We start from the raw sequence: 19143 nt of genomic DNA, 5'->3' as shown, positions 1-19143 counted from the left end.
GTCCACTCATGCTGGTATCTCCCCCACAAAAGGTAAAACATTTGAATATCCATGAAGCTCATAAAACGCGAAATTAACATCCGGTTCAATTCAGACTTGATATCTCAATCATCACACAAGGTAAAGATGAAAGCGAAATTAGCATCCAACTCTCTTAAGATTTCACACATACAAACATACATAAATATTTCTCTCAACCAGAAACCTAAAATGAATATGGAATTTATGATGTCGCATAAAATTGGATATAAATGTTCGATTTTCTTGTAATTTTGCCCATACCAATATGTTTAAGTCTATTTAACGATGTCCGTCTGCCTGTCTATTAAAATCACGATACAGCTACATTATTTGACGTAGAGCTTTGAAATTTGGTACAAAAGTGTGCATCTGGGATGGTTGGTATTGAAAATGAGTTACATCGGTTCAGGTTTTTCTATAGCCCCCATAAACGGTATTGGGAATTTTAATGATTTTATTCATATTTGGAAACGGAATTGTTCCAAAGTTGATGTTATGAGTTTTTAACGACTGTATGGGGGCTATAGTAAAACGTGGACCCTAAATCCTAATATTCGGTATTTTGAGGGTCCTAGTCACATTTGCACATGGAATTGTTTCAATTTTATCAATATTGGTTTCCGTTTTGGTACGGCCCTTATATAACGTATCCACCCACTTTATTGTTATTTAAAAACTTTAACTGCATTTTCTAACCGATCTCATCGGTATTTGCAGTTTGGAGAGTAACACGTGTGAATCCAGAAAGTCTTATATAAAAATGTTTTCTTCATCTATTGGTGGAGGGTATTTAATGTTCGGCACACCACATAGTGTTAAGGGAATTATGTATTTGTGCATTTGTTTGTAACATGGACGAAGAAGCGAGATGGACTCATAGTTACTTTTGAGGATCTTCATAGAATCACTTTCTGAGTCGATTTATACACGTCAATCTGACTGTCCATGTGTTTTTGTAAACAAAATGCGGATCGCAGTTATTGTCCAATTCAGATGAAATTTTCTAAACAATATTTTTTTAGCCTAAGGATGAACACTATTTAATTTGGTGAAGATCGGTTCAAATTTAGATATAGCTCCCACACATATCTTCAAGAAATTTCGGGTTAATTGTGCAGTAAAATGACAATATCAGTCAAAATGACCCGAATTTTAGCCCATCTGACCGAATTCAGTCTAGAAGCAAGTACACCAAATTTGGTGAAAATTTGTTAAGATGTAGCTATAGCTCCCATATATATGTTTCATCCGAGTTCCTCACATTCACAATATGCATTCAACAACAATGATATTTTGTACCAAATAACAGATACAGCCCAAAAATACATCTGCCAAATTCTATCGAGATCGGTTTAGATATAGCGCCCATATATATCTTAAACCGATTTCTGATTAATTGTGCACCAAATGGTCAATATCAGTCCAAAAGTCTTGAATTTTGACACATCCGACCGAATTCAATTTAGAAGCAAGTATATCCAATTCGGTTCAGATATAGCTATAGCACCCATATATATGTTTCATCCTATTCGGCCTTTAAGTCCCTCACATTCCGACATTCGACAGTAATAATATTTGGTAAAAAAAAAATTCTTGAACGTCTAAGATTTGGATATAGCTCCCATATATAGCATCAATCCGATTTCAGCCCAAATGGAGAGAATTTTGGGATGTACGTTTCCATTTTGTGAAAGTCGGTTCCGATATATATTTTTTTTAATATAATCCTTCTTCGAAGTGATATAATGTAATCTATAGCAATATTATTTGGTATAAAAGATTAAAATGTCTCCGTCAGATTTAGTGAAAATTCAGAATTGAATATGCTTCCACCATATTAGTTCCGTCTGAAACCAAATTATAACTGCTCTGAAGCTACTTCTTGATAGGTGGTATGATCTACTTCAAATAAATTATATTGTTACAAGAGCTGTACTAAATTAGTGGTGTAGGGTATCATATAGTCAGCCTCACCCGACTTTTGACATTTCCTTACTGGTTTTCCTTGCGAAGTCAAAGAAACTCCTCACATTTACATTAATGCCGGTTTGTTCAACGTAAATTGTCAGAGACTGGAAATGTACATAAGTATATGCTATTTAGTCAAAAAATTTGTAATATTTTTTTGTATTGTTATAAGCACGACAGAGAGATTAGGCATATTTTAAGTGTCATGAAATTTTTTATGGTCTTGTGGCTTCGGTAACAAGCATTCGGTAACCGTTCTATTTTGATATTATTCGAATAATAAGAGCATCCGCATATTAGTAAAACATTTAGTACATTAAATATAACCCGTAACAATCGAAAATTATGTTTTTACGTTAAAAATCGCTCATCCTATTAAAAGGGTTTCAGGTCCAAAGAAACTTCAACCTCTATGTAATGGCATTTGCTTACTTGTGTTTAGCGAATCTCAATCTAAATAAAACCGTACAAACAACTTCAATGAAATGAGCTGACAATACAAAAGTAGAAACGAAATGGAATTAAACCAAACTCTTGTTAGGGTTCAATGAATTCATTCTCGAATCGAGAATGTCGACCCTTGTTAATGTTGTACAAAGAGAGAGAGAGAGAGGGAATGTTTATTTCATTGTTTCAAATGTGGTTGCTTGTTGCCAATGCAAGAAGGCGGAGCTAAGTCTTTGCCGTTATTCTCTTATACAAGCATCTACAACGAAAAGAGAGCTGATGCGTTTTCTTTTTGAAATGTTTGTACTGATTTGTGTGTCTTTATAAAATAAACTGACTCTTCTATATCGTTTATTTTACAATGTTGCTGTAGGAAACACATATCTGGACGGCATGAGGCAGAGGGTGAATAAGAAAGCAATAATTGTTTTCAACTTTATTAAATATTTCATAGTGAAGTACTTTGTGCTACCATGCCACAATTCTTTGACGGAGCATTTGAATTATTTATGGAGTTTGTTTAGAAACAACAAAACTATTTAATCATTAGTATTATGAATTTAAACATGGACTACTTGAGAAAAAAGTAGGATGTACCTACAGGAGATTAATTTCTGTTATGTTTTACGGTTGAAAATAATGTTCAATAATGTTGCAAGAACTGGAAGTCGGAATATCATGAGGAGTACATATCTGCGTCATTATATATTAGACATGAACATTTACCAACTTTAAAGTTGATGCCAGTTTATCTTAGGATTTATAAAATATCTAATCGAAATTTATTTGTTATTACACCCTACACCACATAGTGGTAATAATAATAGGACAAACCCTATTTAAATAGGTAATAATCGGTTCAGATTTGGATATATATTTTCAATCGATTTCGGGTTAATTGTGCACCAAATGCCCAATATCAGTCAAAAAAATCCTGAATTTTGGCACATCCAACCGAATTCAGACTAGAAGCAAGGACACCAATATCAGTCCAAAAATTCCGACCGACCACAGTGTACGATTTAAATATCCCGTATTGGTTGAGTATATTTTAATGCGCAAACGACCAAAAAATCTGTGCTAAATTTTATTTGTATGTATGGTATTTCAATAGGATAGGACAATGGTGAAGGCTATTAAAGTAGCGCCATTAAAAACCATACAAATGCTGAACAGCACTATACTTTATGTGTTTTTCACCTAATAATAATAATAGCTTCTCATAGACTTTTATGATCTTACAAACTCATTTCAGTTGTTATTTGAGAAAATACTTCGTGTTAATATCGAATAATGCATTAGCGAAATAAAATTTTTATTGATAAAATACTTATGCACATGGGGCATCAAAAGATAATGGAAAGCCTCAAATATTACAGGATAAGATCCAACATTTTTAACGGATCATAGCATAGGATACTTTAATGTAATATGAAATTTACATTTTCAAACTGCTGTAATTCTACTCTGGAATTTTAAGACCAATATCTTGAGAGCGAGGCCTGCTATTGATACCATTTACTAAATATAATGGTAATTGATTGCGTGCTATGGCTTTAGATCGGCTTATATATAAAATCGTATTGTATTAACATATGGGACTATATCTAAATCGATGTTCACTTCATTTGACCAAGTTATTATCATATTGTATGAAATAGCCCAAATCATTGATAGGGTTTGTGTTATGACTTTGAAACATAAATCGGAGCTATAGCTATTTCTCAACCGATTGTCACGAAATAGGGTTCGTTCTTGCCCCAAACAAATGATTTGTTGAAAATCTAATTTCAATCAGAAAATAAATGTGGGCTGTAATGTACTAAAAGTACATGAACAGACTGATGGACAAACGGACGGTCAAAGTTTGTTAAGAGTTATTTTTATGTAACTTCTGCGGAAAATAACCCTAGATAATAACCAACGGCACTGATGAGGTTTTGTGGCTTTTTCCGAAACCGTGGTATTCCCTGTCTAACCATCTTACCATTTACAGTACCATTTTTCTTCACCGGACAAGAGCCTTAATATATATATTTAAGATTTCCTGGGCAAAATTGGAATTATTTCAAAGTCTTCACTCTAAAAATTATAGATATAAGCATTATAAGTATAAGAATATTTTTTTAAAGAACATTTTTATAGATTTCCAGCAACTTTTCTTAAGTGCGATCCTATTCAAGAACTTTCTGGGATTTCCCTTTTAAATTCTCCCGTCTTTTGCATTTACTGCGGATTCAGTACTCTTTTGTATCCAAATTCAATAAATGTAAGTTATTTGACCATTTAGTATTTTAAAAATATCATTAATTATTATAAAAATTAACAAGCCCAACAAGATCCACAAGTTGAGTTGGACAAAAATTTTTCATTTGTCAAAAAATTGATGTTTTTCCGATTTAACAATTTTTCTAGCCCTCAAAGAGCCATAATAAGTAATCACTTCTTAAAACCAGAAGTCAGATTAATATTAAAAAATCATAGAAATTGTCTTATACAAAGACCAAACATGTGCTATGATGCATTCACAAAGAGCTACTGCATCCAACTGCAACATGCTTCCTGTAGAAAATTCATTCATGTCAAAGAAAAAAAATATAACGACAAAGACAACAAGTGAAAAATCATGAATGAAAGAAACTGTGATTGATTGACGAAGTGCCAGTTGCACAAAGGTATTATATTTCTAAAATAATTGAAAAAAGGCAACGTCTTCCAAATTCAAAAGACGAATTAGTGCCGATTTCATGTCATACCGTATTATTTCTTCAATTTCAATTTAATGAGTTTATCCAAAGAAACTTCGGTGGCCACTCTTCGAGGCAGACAATTTCTCATTCACTTCTTGTTCGAAAAAAACCTTTTTTGTATTGTCGTTTGAGACTGAGGAACATGTGAGACCTGAAATGTATAATTCAATTATGTTGCTTAATGATATTACGTTAAGAAAAGGCAGGTATACATTTATACCTTCCACAGCATTGCTAGCAATCAATGACTTGATGGCACATTAATCATGCTTTAACTGTAAGAACGACCTGTAAGCTTAACAATGAAAAGAACTTCAACCTGCCGTCAGTTATGGTGAAGGTTTGAACGTAATACATCCAAAGGGTAATTACCGTCAATAAACTCCACTCACACCCAGCGGTGTGAACAAATAATTTTATTCGGGTACCAAAAATACTATCATATCAAATTATTTATATTATTAATGGATTATTTGGGAAAACATCACATAAGTAAGTGATAAGTTTGTTTTGGCCAAAAGATTTTTATTACAGAGAATAAAAGTTCTAGACCAACGATTTATTGTGCCAATTGACCTGACTTGAGATTCTTCTTCGATCTGATCCCCCATCATTCAGATCACAAAATGAACCTCGCAATAAAGTTATGCCAATCAACAATGAACTCTTCGTATTAAATTTAGCAAAAATCAGAAAGCATTTTCGGGAATCAAAATCAACTAAAAGCTTTTGGCATTGCTGTACATATTTTAGAGACTAAAACGTTTTAAGTAGCCGATATAATTTATAACTCTATTTTGAAAGGGTTAATGCTTGTCTTCATAAAAATTGGAAAATTTTGAAAATAATTCTAATGATGGGGTCAAATTTTTTATTAAAAGAAATTATATTAAAAAATAAAAAAGCTGTAAGTTCGGCCGGGCCGAACTTTGTATACCCTCCACCTTTGGAACGAATTTGGCAATACTCAAAAACAATAAAACCTGTTAAAAATTCTGTTAAAATCTTAAAAATACCGAATGTTATGTTAGAGTCTATACAACGACATGCATAGGTAACATTTGTCATAAGCCATTATAATATTCAAATGCGAAACTTAAAAAAATCGATAATAATGTAGCCAAAATCATCAAAATATCGAATATCGAGGTACAGACAATTCTCTGTCTAAGGCTGTACTTATATTTCGAACTTCAAATACCAAATTCGAAACAATTGCCGTGAAAAATATCGCTAAAATCATCAAAATAGCGAATATCGGTAGGTACCGTTATATGGGGCTATACCAAAACAGCGACCTACACGATCCATTTTCAATACCAAAAGTCCTGCAGACATAACATACATTTGAGTAAAATTTTATCAATCTATTTCGGAAACCAGAGTGATTTCCACAGACGGACGGATATTTCTAAATCGACATAGAATTTTATGCTGATGAGAAGATCTAAAATGTATATTTCGAGGTGTTACAGACGGAATGACAAACCTCCATACTATGGTGGGTATAAAAATCACAATTTCTTGACACTACGCCGTACAGGGAATAATAGTCTAATATGGAGCCTAAAAAGCATGATAATAATAACAGCATTTGAAATGGCAGGAGTGTTTTAAAAACTGTCAATGTGTCGGAAAACAGGTAAAGAAGCAGTTAAGTCCGGCCAGGCCATACTTTGGAAGAAACTTAAAAAATTAAAAAAAAAAATCCATCGAAAAATACCGAAAAGCTGTTATATGGGGGCTATACAAAGACGTGGACCTGCTTAAAGAATTTTTGTCATACGCTGTAGTAACGGTTCCGAACTTCAAATACGAAATTTGAAACAATTCCGGTGAATAATGTTGCAGTAATCATGAAAATACGAAATATCTGGGAGTACCGTTATATGGGCGCTATACTAAAACGTGGGCCTATGTGGACAACTCTTTCCTAGAGGTAAAGTACTCAGAAGGAACCCCTTGTGTGGATTTTATGACAATTCGATTCAAAATTTTGCAGGAAATAATCAAAATACCGAACATTGTGGGTTACCGTTGTATGGGGGCTATACGATATCGTTGACCTATATATACAATTCTCTTCTAGTGAATGACGTACTCACAAGAAAATCCTTGTGTGGATTTTCAGATAATTCCGTTGAAAAATGTGGCTAAAATCATCATCGTGGATCCAGGGGGTACTGTACTCAAAGGATCTTCATTGAATACTTTGGCTGAAATCATCAAAATACCGAATATCGTAAGGAAATGTTATATGGGGATATACGATAATGCGAACCTATAAATACAATTCTCTTCCAGAGGGTAATGTACTCACATGGAACTCCTTTTTGTGAATTTTAAGATGATGATTAAAATCATCAAAATACCGAATATCGAGGGTACCATTTTCTGGGGGATATACGATAAGGTGGACCGATATAGCCCATCTTCGAGCTTGACCTGCCTGCAAATAAAAGACAGATTGGTGCAAAATTTTAGCTTCATATCTTAATTCGGACGGACAGAAAGGGCTAAATCGTCTTAGAATTGTACTGATTAAGAATATATGTACTTTGTTGAGTCTGAAATTATTATTCGACAAGTTACAAACGGAATGACGAACTTAATACTATGTATGGTGGAGGTATAGAAAGGGTTGCCATTACCGTTTAAGTAAATGAGACTACCTCGTTCATGATATATGGCATTGAAAACCCGCTTCAATTTTGGCGTATTCGCCACTTTTTCTGCTGCAAACGGCCTCAATATTTTTAAGCGTCCACCATGGTATGGAGGGTATATTAAGTTTGTCATAAGATTTAATGACAATTTAGCGGTGTCCGTCCGTTTGTCCATCGGTGGAAATCACTTTAGCTTCAGAACTATATGATGTAACAATACCGGCAGGTTTAAGTTGATTGGTTTAATTTAACCACGAATTTGTACCTCTATTTATTCGGTATTTTAAGGATTTTAGCCAAAATTTTCAACAGAATTATCTCAAACTTGGTATTTGGAATTCGTAGATATTTGGTACTTTGATGATTTGTGTGAAACTTTTCACCCGAACTGTTTTAAATTTGCTATTTGGAGTTCGTACCTTCTACAACAAAAATTGCTTATGCAGATCCACATCTTCCTATAGCCCCCATATACCTACGCCTATCAATTTTCGGTATTTTAAATATGTTAGTACATATTTCAATAGAATTATTAAAAAAAAAGGTATAAAGGGTTCGTAAAAGGCTCCGCCTTCTCTGGCAAATAGTTGGCTATAGAGGTCCACGTTTTTGTCAGAAAATGGCCTATACAAATTCATGTCTTCGTATAGGCCACAAACAGGGTGAGATGAAAAAACTGCAACAACTTCAGACTGCTGTCATTTCTAAGCCACTCATCTGACAGGTGTTAAAATTATTCCAATGACAGCTCATTATATTTTTTACAAGCGTACAAAAGCATTAGGGTGAGAATTTTCCAGAAAAACGTTGTTCGTAATGGTATTTAAGCCTGATAGTGTGATTTCTCTATATTTGGCTGAAAGCTACAAGTGGCTATCGTTCGAGCACTCCAGCATTTAAATGTGAGTAAATCTTTTTTGTCTCGTACCATCGCTCGTTATACTGGTAGCGTAGACCGACGTGATACTGGTAGCGTAACCCGACGTCAATGAAGTGGGCGAAAAAAACAGCAACATCAGCAGAAATAGCTCGAAAAGTGAAGAAGCGAATTGATCGAAACCCGTGTTGCTGTGGCCGAAAAATGGCTCGCAATATTCCATTCGGAAAATATTGAAATTCCAAAAAGTGCAAGAACTTACACCCCAATAGCGCAAAAGAGCTTAAGAGTTGCTTGGCCGAAAGTAGTGAACTGCCGAATTTGGTTTTCTCCGATGAGGAAACATTCGTTGTCCAGCAGTTTGTAAACAAACAAAATGATCGTGTTTACTTGCCAAAGAGGTCAGCTGAAAATGTGCACCTTCGGTTGGCCACCAGAACTCAAGCGGCGGCCATGGTGATGGTGTGGGCCGCTATAACAGCCGATGGTCGTTTCCGTACGTATTAAGCCACGGTGGCATTAGAATAAATGCCGAATATTATCGCGAAAATATTCTGGAGAGTGTAATAAAGCCTTGGGCACACAAACATTTTGGCCGCAGACCTTGGACATTCCAACAGGTCTCAGCACCATCGCACTCAGCACGCACCATCCAAGAATGCTTACAAAATGAGATTCCTCCCTTCATTTCCAGCGCACAATGGTCACCAAAATCTCCAGATACCAATCCGTTGGACTATTGTGTCTGGAGTATTTTGGAAAGCAAGGTTGGCACTAAAAAATACCAAAGTGTCGATCACCTCAAACAAGCGCTTCCCCGGGAATTGGCCAAAATACAGCAGAGCAACATTCGGACACCGTGTGACGGTTTCATTGGCTGTTTAATGGCCATAATTCGTGCCAAAGGTGACCAATTCGAACAAATCTAAACTTATTCTAAAATTTGATGTTATTTCCGACATTTTTTGCTTTCATCCAATAAAATTTAACAAGAAAAATGTAAAAATTATGGCTTTTGACTTTGTTGCAGTTTTTTATCTCACCCTGTATTTCTAAAAATATTACAAAAACTTTTGAAATTTATATTTTCGCCTAACCTACAGATTCATGTGTGAGTCATTGGTGTACACACAATATTAATTGTACTCAAAATAAATGTTCAGCCATTTCAAAGTCCTGCGATAAATGAGTCATATACCATTAGCATCTATGTTAAAATCAAATTGATATCCAACTACTCATTTTTATCCATAAATCATTTTCAAAGAAATACATCTTTGGGCAGTATTTGTTTCCTTAAATGGTAATGCATTCCAATAAACACGTTCGTCTGTTTAAAGAAATTCCAACAGATATTAGGAAGCAAGTAGATTTTCTAGCGCTTCATCTTTCACTCGTGTTTCGAAGATTGCCTGCGCATGTACAGAGTATTTCCCAAAACGTAAATTGCCTTCCGGCTATAGTGTTTGTATCCTGCCGTGTTCAAATGTAAATACTACAACTCAATATCTTCGACTTTTACAGTTCTCCATTATAGGTAACAGGTTTGCATTTAACAACAAACAACCTTTTTCAATGTTTACCGTGCTGTCAATCACGGGAAAATTAGCAACCAGCTGTGAAATTCAAATGCATTCACACCACTTTGGCATTGACCGGTTGAGTATTGTTTTCTTTCGAGCTCATGCTGCACAAGAACGTGTCTTCCACCCCAGTGAAAGATGATCTTGTTTCTAGGAACAATATTGCATTTATTTTCCAGATTAATCGTTTCACCACCTCAAAAGTCAATAAGCAAATTCCTGTTGTTTACCTGACTTTAGACTTCCGCTTTGATAAACCCAAGTTAATCTAGGATTAAATGATCGACTGCTGTTCCTTTCATTAGAGAATTTCATTCATAATTTTTGCTATTTTAACAATTGATCAATTAGGAAACATGCGTTTTTTCCCAAGCGATTTGCGAATTTTGTGTAATCCGATTAGATAATCTTTTAAACCGGAAGGCTCTACAAAAGATTTACAAAGTCAAAATGCGATGCATAGGATTGTGCTAAGAATGAGGAATGAAAGTCTGCAGTAAATAAGGAATGTAAAAGATATATCACATACACCCAAGAACAAGGCAGGTATAATTCTTTCCTGTTCTTCTACCTAAAAGAGAGGTAGAAGAGAGCTCGAAACAGCGCAATTACTGAGACATTGCAAATTCTTATTGGCGAAATTTGCTCAGCAAATATTTTCTTGTATAATAATCTTCTTACAAAGACTATAAGCCCTTAAACTACTAACATAGAAATGTACGGATAATGGGAAGTACCGGTTTATAAAGTATATATTCTAAAGTAAGGCTTTGTAGATCTATTTCCTACAAGGTAGCAACCTATAACAAATATTACATTGAAAATGTGCAATTATTCTGAGCCAATTTTGGAAACCTATCAATGACTGCAAATGAAAAAAAAAATGCAGAATTTCATCAGAAACTAGTAAAAAATGGTCAAAAGTCGGGAGGGCAGACTATATGATACCCTACACCTCTATGCATGTCGATTTCCTCTAAATTGGAGGTTTGACATACAACTCGGCCGAAAAGTTGAAGTTATATCCAAACCTCAACCGAATTCAGAATAATTTGGTAAAATTATTTTGGTGCTAAATTCCAGTACACATTTAAAATTTGAAGATTGTATTTATAACCAATCAAATCTAAATTTTCAGACAAAATTTAAATTTTTTTGGATACACTTACGTTCGGACACCTCCGATCCTTCGATATCCAGTTCCAAGTGGAATTTACAAATTTATATAGCCTATGTTACTTTCAGACGGTGCTGTAATATATTTAGAAATTTAGAAACGGTAGCTCCCGATATTCGGAATTATGATGGTTTTAGCCAACTTTTTCACCAATTTGTATAAAAAATTATATTTGCAGTTAGCAATATATTATTCCACGTTTTAGTATAGCCCCTACATAAGGGTACCTCCCAATATTCGGTATTTTGATGATTTTTGCCACATACGTTCACTGATTTGACTAAAAAATGATATTTATAGTTCGTAATGGGTTCTAGCTCCCGTGGAATGTTTGTAACGGTAACTTCGGATATTCGGTAACTTGGAGATTTAAGCCACATTTTCTCATAGATTTGTATGAAATTTCGTATTTGTACTTCATGTGTCAAAAAATTGTCTATATTAGCCAATGGTTTCCATACAACGGTACCCCATAATATTCGGTATTTTGATAATCCTAGTCCCATTTTCCCACGAAATTATGTCAAATTTGGTATTTAAGACTCGCAACAGATTACAATTTTTATATCATAAAATTATATAGGCTCCAGTTTTGGTATGGCAATATAACAGCTCCAGCCGCTTTATTGTTTTTTATATCCTTATATAGCATGGAGGGTATATTAATTTTGTCATTCCGTTCCACAAAGTATACATATTCTTGATAAGCATAAAATTCTATGTCGATTTAGCGATGTCCGTCCGTCTGCCCGCCTATCCCTCTGTGGAAATCACTCTAGCTTCCGAACGAAATGAACTAGATTGATAAAAGTTTACTCAAATTTATACAATGTCGGCAGGACTTTTGGTATTGAAAATGGTCTACATAGTTCCACATTTCGGTATAGCCATATAACGATACCTCCCGATATTCAGTATTTTGATGATTTTAGCCACATTATTCACCGGCATTGTTATAAATTTGGTATTTGATGTTCGCAATGGATACTACAGCCTAAGACAGAAAATTGTCTGTGCAGATCCACCACGTCTTCTTTAACGGTACCTCTCGATATTCAGTATTTTGATGATTTTAGCCACATTATTCAGCGGCATTGTTACAAATTTGGTATTTTATGTTCGTAATGGATACTACAGCCTAAGACAAACAAGTAAAAAAGCTATAAGTTCGACCGGGCCGAACTTTGAATACCCTTCAAATTCGAAACTTGAAAAAATATGTTTATAATGTAGCTAAAATCATCAAAATACCGAATATCGGGGGTACCGTTGTATGGGGGCTATACGAAGACGTAGACGTAGTATCTATTACGGGGTCGACTTTATGATACCCTACACCACTTTGCTAATTTTGTAGAGCTCCACATAACAATTAAAAGTTTTTTTTATGGGAGAATTCAATCATACACGCTATGATTATAATTTAAAGTTCAAAGGACTAAATATACCGAAGCATTTGTATCTTTACAATTCGAACTTGTATTGCCCATTTGGTGCAAAATTAATTTGAAATCATATAAAGATATATATGGTAGCTATATCCAAATCTGGACCGATCTTGATAAAATTTGGCTAAGATATTTCTGAGCTGTATTTGATATATTTCCCTGAATATCGTTGTTACGGAGTGCATATTATGGCTGTGGGTAACAAATACAACAAATCGGATGAACAATATATATGGGAGCTATAGCTATATCTAGAAAAAAATACATAGAATCAACAAAGAAATACAAAACTATCTGCACGTCCAACAAACAAAGTTACAACAGATACCTGTTAGATACAATCAACAATGTTAATGACTCAAAACAGTGGTGGAAAGCAGTGAAAACGATAAGGAACCAAACACAAACAATTGATCAGGAGATATAACGCAATTTTAAATAAAGAATGTATTGATAATGCTTTTAAGAAAACCATAATTTTCCCAATCCACAAAAAAGGAGATATGTCAGAACCATCAAACTACCGAGGAATTGCTTTTATGAATAGTATTGCTAAAATAATGATGGGAATTTTAAATCAGAGACTCTATGATTGGGTAGACTATCATCAAGTGCTTTGCGAATACCAGGCAGGTTTCCGAAAGGGCTATTCGACGGTGGATAATATATATAACCTGGCATCAATTGTGAATATTAAACAAAACGAAAATAAGAAAGTATATGCTTTCTTTGTGGACTTTAAAGCCGCTTTCGATAATATCTTCAGAAAATCTTTAATATATAAACTAGCTCGGCTTGGTGTTTCGAATAAATTTCTAAAACTGATTGAAAGTATATACAACAACACAGAGTATGCGGTTTTGACAGGTGAAGAACTGTCAGACTACTTTGAAACCAGTTCAGGGGTGAAACAAGGTTGCCTCCTGTCGCCATTGTTATTCTCGCTCCATATAAATGATCTACACGAACATCTAGAAGGAGGTATTGATATTCACAATACAAACATTAGGCTTTTGCTCTATGCAGATGATATTGTGATTTTGTCAGATGATATAAAAACGCTACAACAAATGATCTCAAACCTGGAAAGCTATTGTGAAAAGTGGAATCTGAAAGTCAATATGAGCAAGTCTGAAATACTCATATTCAGAAAAGGAGGAAGGCTGGGTAGAAATGAGAAATGGAAGTTTAATGGAAATGAAATTAAAAATGTAAATGAGTACAAATACTTAGGAGTCACATTTACCCCGAAACTTTCATTTTCAAAACACATTAAGAAACGAACTAGCCAGTCAAAGATGGCAATAAACTCTACATGGATTGATTTCCTGAGGAAGAAAGATGTAAACATGAAAATGAAATGGAAGGTCTATGAGGCTGTTTGTAGATCAGTACAAACTTATGCTGCACAAGTATGGGGATATTCGTATTTTGACGAGGTCGATAAGTTGCAGCGTTACTTTTTAAAGAAAATCCTCAAAGTACCGAGTTTTACACCTAACTACGCTCTTATGCTTGAGACCAATGTCGAAAATTGTCACTTATATACATTCAAACTAAATCAAGTATTGTACAAATACCAAGAACATCGGTTACCGAAAATATTAACCAATATATTGTTAGAAAAAGAAGGATTCTGGGTAGAAAATATTAAAAGTATGGCTCATCGGTTAAACGTTCAATGGCCAAATACCGCAAATGAAGATGAATGGACATTATTTACCAAATGCATTATTGGTAAAGAAAAAACATATTTATTACAGGAAAACTTGAGGCTAAAACAACAAAGCCAAGATAGAATTTATAAACATTTAGACTATAGAATGGGAGAAATGTACTTTACTGACTCTTTTACTAGCGATCAAATTTCATGGATCTTTAAAGCACGATGTGGACTTATCAATTTGAATGCAACCAGATTTAACACTGAAAATGCAGAACGTAAATGTACGTTATGTAATCTGATTCGTGATGAAACATTGCAGCATTTCATTGGTCGGTCTCCGCCAGAGGAGTTGTAGAGGAGGTGCCTGTGTGCCAATCAGCATCCGTGATTGATCGAGCATTGGAAAGTTGTGGTGGAACGTATCGAACATATACAGTTGGTATAATGCATTTGTAATATAAACGTTTATTTGTTGCAGGTAACTCTGCTGCAGGTAACTCGGCCCGCACGCCATTTGACCTCTCTTTACGGATTTTTGGTCTGAAATTTGTATAAGATTGGAAATAGTAGTCATTACGTTTGTGTATAACTCCCACTTTATAGTACCAGCCGCTTTTTTCGAAATATAGTAAAAGTATATTGGCTATAATTAAAGTATATACAAATAAATTTATTCAATCCAGGATTTGGTGTAGCTATTGAACTCGATTTTTTCGCAAATACAATATTCTTATTATAATAGGAGATAAGGAAGTAATTATTAAGTTTAAGGAAAAAATGTTTTTGTTTGGTTTATTAGAGTATGTTTTATGGCTAATTCTATAAAAACTAATTTAAGGAATATGACTGCAACTCTCGGAGCTATATTTTCCATTCTCTCAATACCAATTAATAGTCTTACCCTCCGACATCAAGTAGGACAACTTTCTTCAGAAAATTCGAATATAAAAGAGAAAATTACTGTTTTTAATTAATTTCTTTTGTATAGATTTATTTTGAATCATTTTCAGTTTATCCATTTTGTCATCTAACAAAATGGCAAATATCAGTTTATAATATTAAATTATTTATTTTAAATATATTTTAATTTTTATTTATGAATTATAGATAAAGTCATATTAAGTATTTATTAAAACTAGAAATTTACAAATATGAGACAAGGTAATTGAAAAGAAAACTATTTAATAAAACTTGTTAAAAATAAGTTACAAATTCGTTAAGTTGTTTTCTAGGCATTTAAAATCATAAAAATTAAGCTTTAGTTTAGATAAAAATGGAATGTTGTGTATGGTTTTATATAAGGTGTAATTATGGACTATTAAATAAAAATGAAAAGGTGTTTATATTTTTAATGTACATTTCTTATGTTTGCTTTATATTAAATTATTTTATAAATTATTTTAGCTGCTATTTAATTTTTTTAATTATTATATATTTTTTATTTTATGTTTTTATTGAAGAATAGTAGTCGTTTATTTTGTATGTTTATCATAAAATATTGTTTTTATATACAAAGAGTTAAGCAAAAACTGGATTTTAGTTAATTTAAGACATTTCATAGCCGTAATTTTGAACTCCATCTTACCGGAAAAGTTTAAATAACGCCAACTAAAATGTCAGTGGAAAATGAAATATTTTTTTTTTTTATATTATATACATGGCCAAATTAGCCCTGTATACATATATTTACAACAAAGCTAATGTGGAAAGTTGGGAAAAATCATTTGCCAAGTGAAGATCTCCATTTTTCGATTCAGTCTATTAACGTAAAATCTAGACCATAAGAATGATAAAAACATTTGTTTTGAACGTATTTCTTTTTTTGTGAATTATTTTCGTCATTTATATTTAATCCTACGGAGGCTATGCTCGTCGTGAGGAATTTCGACAGTCTGACAGTTAATAAAATCCATTTAAATTAAATAGAATTAGTTTCTGAGCCTAATATACAGGTTGAGATGAAAAACTGCAACCAACTTCAGACTGCTATCATTTCTAAGCCACTCGTCCGATAGCTGTTAAAATTATTTCAGTTACAGCTCATTATATTGTTTACAAGCGTACAAGAGCATTTTGCTTAGAATTTTCCAGAAAAAAAAGATATTCGTGATGGAATTCAAGCGTGATTTCTTATTTTTTGGCTGAAAAACCACAAGTGGCTATCGTTAGAGCCCTCCAGCATTTAAATGGGAATAAATCTTTTGTGTCTCGTACCATCGCTCGTTATCATGTTACCGTGGTAGCGTAGCTCGACGTCAATGAAGTGGACAGAAGAAAACAGCAACATCAGCAGAATTGGTTCGAAAAATAAAGAAGCGAGTTGATCGAAACCCGCCTCGCAGTGGCCGAAAACTGGCTCGTGAGCTGAACATATCGCAATATTCCATTCGGCAAATATTAAAAAATGAGGGTTATGCTATTGAAATTCCAAAAAGTGCAAGAACTTACACCCCAAGAGGAAGAAATTAGACTCAAAAGAGCTAAAGAGTTGCTTCGCTTGGCCGAAAGTGCTGAACTGCCGAATTTGGTTTTCTCCGATGAGAAAACATTAGTTGTCCAGCAGTTTGTAAAAAAAAAAAAACAAAATGATCGTGTTTACTTGCCAAAGAGGTCAGCTGAAAATGTGCACCTTCGTTTGGCCACCAGAACTCAAGCGTCGACCATGGTGATAGTGTGGGCTGCCATAACAGCCGATGGTCGCTCTCCGCTCGTATTAATTGACCGTGGCATCGGAATAAATGTTGAATATTATCGCAAAAATATTTTGGAGGGTGTATTAAAGCCTTGGGCACGCAAGCATTTAGGCCGCAGACCTTGGACATTCCAACAGGACTCAGCACCATCGCACTCAGCACGCGTCACCCAAGAATGGTTACAAAATGTGGTTCCTCGATTTATTTCCAGCGTACAATGGTAATCAAAATCTCCAGACACCAATTCGTTGGACTGTTGTGTCTGGAGTATTTTGGAAAGCAAGGTTGGAACTAAAAAATACCAAAGTGTCGATCACCTCAAGCAAGAGCTTCGTCGGCAATGGGCCAAAATACCGCAGAGCAACATTCGGGCAGCGTGTGATGGTTTCATTGGTCGTTTAAAGGCCATATTTCGTGCCAAATGTGACCAATTCGAACTTATTCTAAAATTTGATGCTATTTTCGATGATTTGTGTTTCATTCAATAAAAATTAAAAAAATGTAAAAATTATGGCGTTTGACTTTGTTGCAGTTTTTTTTTTATCTCGACCTGTACAGTCCTCAGTTTCGCATTTGGATTTGTGGAAAGGGGGAAAACCTACTTGGCAAATACGTGCTTTATTATAATAATTAATTATATCCTACCATAAAGGCCAGGGGGATTATGGTAATTTATAATTGAAGTCTGAAATTGTTTTCAACCCAAGCAAAGTAAAGCACACCAAAATTATGAATGTATATTTGTATAAAAGTAAAAAATATCAAATGAAGAAAGATATGAAAAAAATAATTTTCGTTTCATATTTTCGTAGAACAAGAAGTCAACTTGTTCAACTTGTTATGAAATGTCTTAGCTGTTCAAAATTTTCTAATTATGGTTAAAATAAATTTGTCTTTTGCATTAATTCAAAACTATGTACAATTGTTGAAATAAATAATTATAAAATATAGAGGCTTTTCAAATGATTTTGAAACAAAAATTGTCTTCAAAAGACTTTTAAAGTATTGGAACAAAATATTTTTTTTTTTCGATATATATATTTTTTATTTAACATTTCATGTTGTTGGAAATAAAAATTCAAATAAAGAAAAACTAAAACAAATATCTATAACTAAAACTAAGTTCATTTGCTTATTTTAAAAAGTCTCTATAATATCATTTGCATTAGACTTAAATTAATATTAAATATAGTTGAAATTTTCATTATTTATAAGAATATTTTCAAATTAAATTCGTTTTTTTGTTTTGTGTGTGTGTGTGTATTTAATTACTAAAATTTTAATAATTTTTTAATAATAACTAACGGGGCACAACTAATGGCGATAATTATCCTCCATGCGATTTCGTTTCCGTTGTGCCGGATTTTCATCGATGTCTAAACTTTCATTGTCACTGTCCATGGGTTCACTACAGTCGTCACCATTGTCGCCACCAATATCGTCCTGTTTACGTTTAGCTGTGGCCATTTCAGCAGCATGACGTTTACGCCATTTGGTGCGACGATTTTGAAACCAGACCTGAAAATATTACAAAAAAATATAACATTTAATTTAATCTTACTTATATATTTTATTTCTTTAGGATAGTGTAGAGTGGGAAATGTAATTAATGAAACAAGGGTATTAAGGAATATTTAAAAAGTTACCTTTTAAAATATCCCTTAACAAGGACAATATGTGTAAAAAGTCATTAAGTTAACATTCTGAAAATATATAATCTAAGGTCAATATATGACACAGATTCTCATTTTCACACACATACATAAACACACACATACATTTTGAATATACCTCATCAACGCCGGTTAACCCTCAATTAAGAGAAAATAAAACACCCAAAAAACGGC

The 19143-nt window shown here is 33.7% G+C and overlaps 1 protein-coding gene and 1 long non-coding RNA gene across 2 annotated transcripts in view; one reads left to right on the top strand and one right to left on the bottom strand.

The window, feature by feature from the left end:
* LOC131805741 (uncharacterized) overlaps positions 1–19143 on the top strand; it is a 53091-nt gene that overhangs the window by 18971 nt on the left and 14977 nt on the right. The gene's annotated exons all lie outside the window — the stretch shown is intronic.
* LOC101897790 (homeobox protein Nkx-6.1) overlaps positions 18597–19143 on the bottom strand; it is a 30871-nt gene continuing 30324 nt past the window's right edge. Inside the window, exon 4 of the mRNA XM_005178731.3 lies at positions 18597–18814. Within this exon, the coding sequence (XP_005178788.2) occupies positions 18611–18814 (204 nt within the window). The 3' untranslated portion in view covers positions 18597–18610. The remainder of the gene's footprint in view (positions 18815–19143) is intronic.

The sequence above is a fragment of the Musca domestica genome, unplaced genomic scaffold, assembly GCF_030504385.1.
Source record: "Musca domestica strain aabys unplaced genomic scaffold, Musca_domestica.polishedcontigs.V.1.1 6, whole genome shotgun sequence".
Lineage (NCBI taxonomy): Eukaryota > Metazoa > Arthropoda > Insecta > Diptera > Muscidae > Musca > Musca domestica.
Note: the sequence above shows the minus strand (reverse complement) of the source record. Positions and strands in the feature narration are given on the sequence as shown.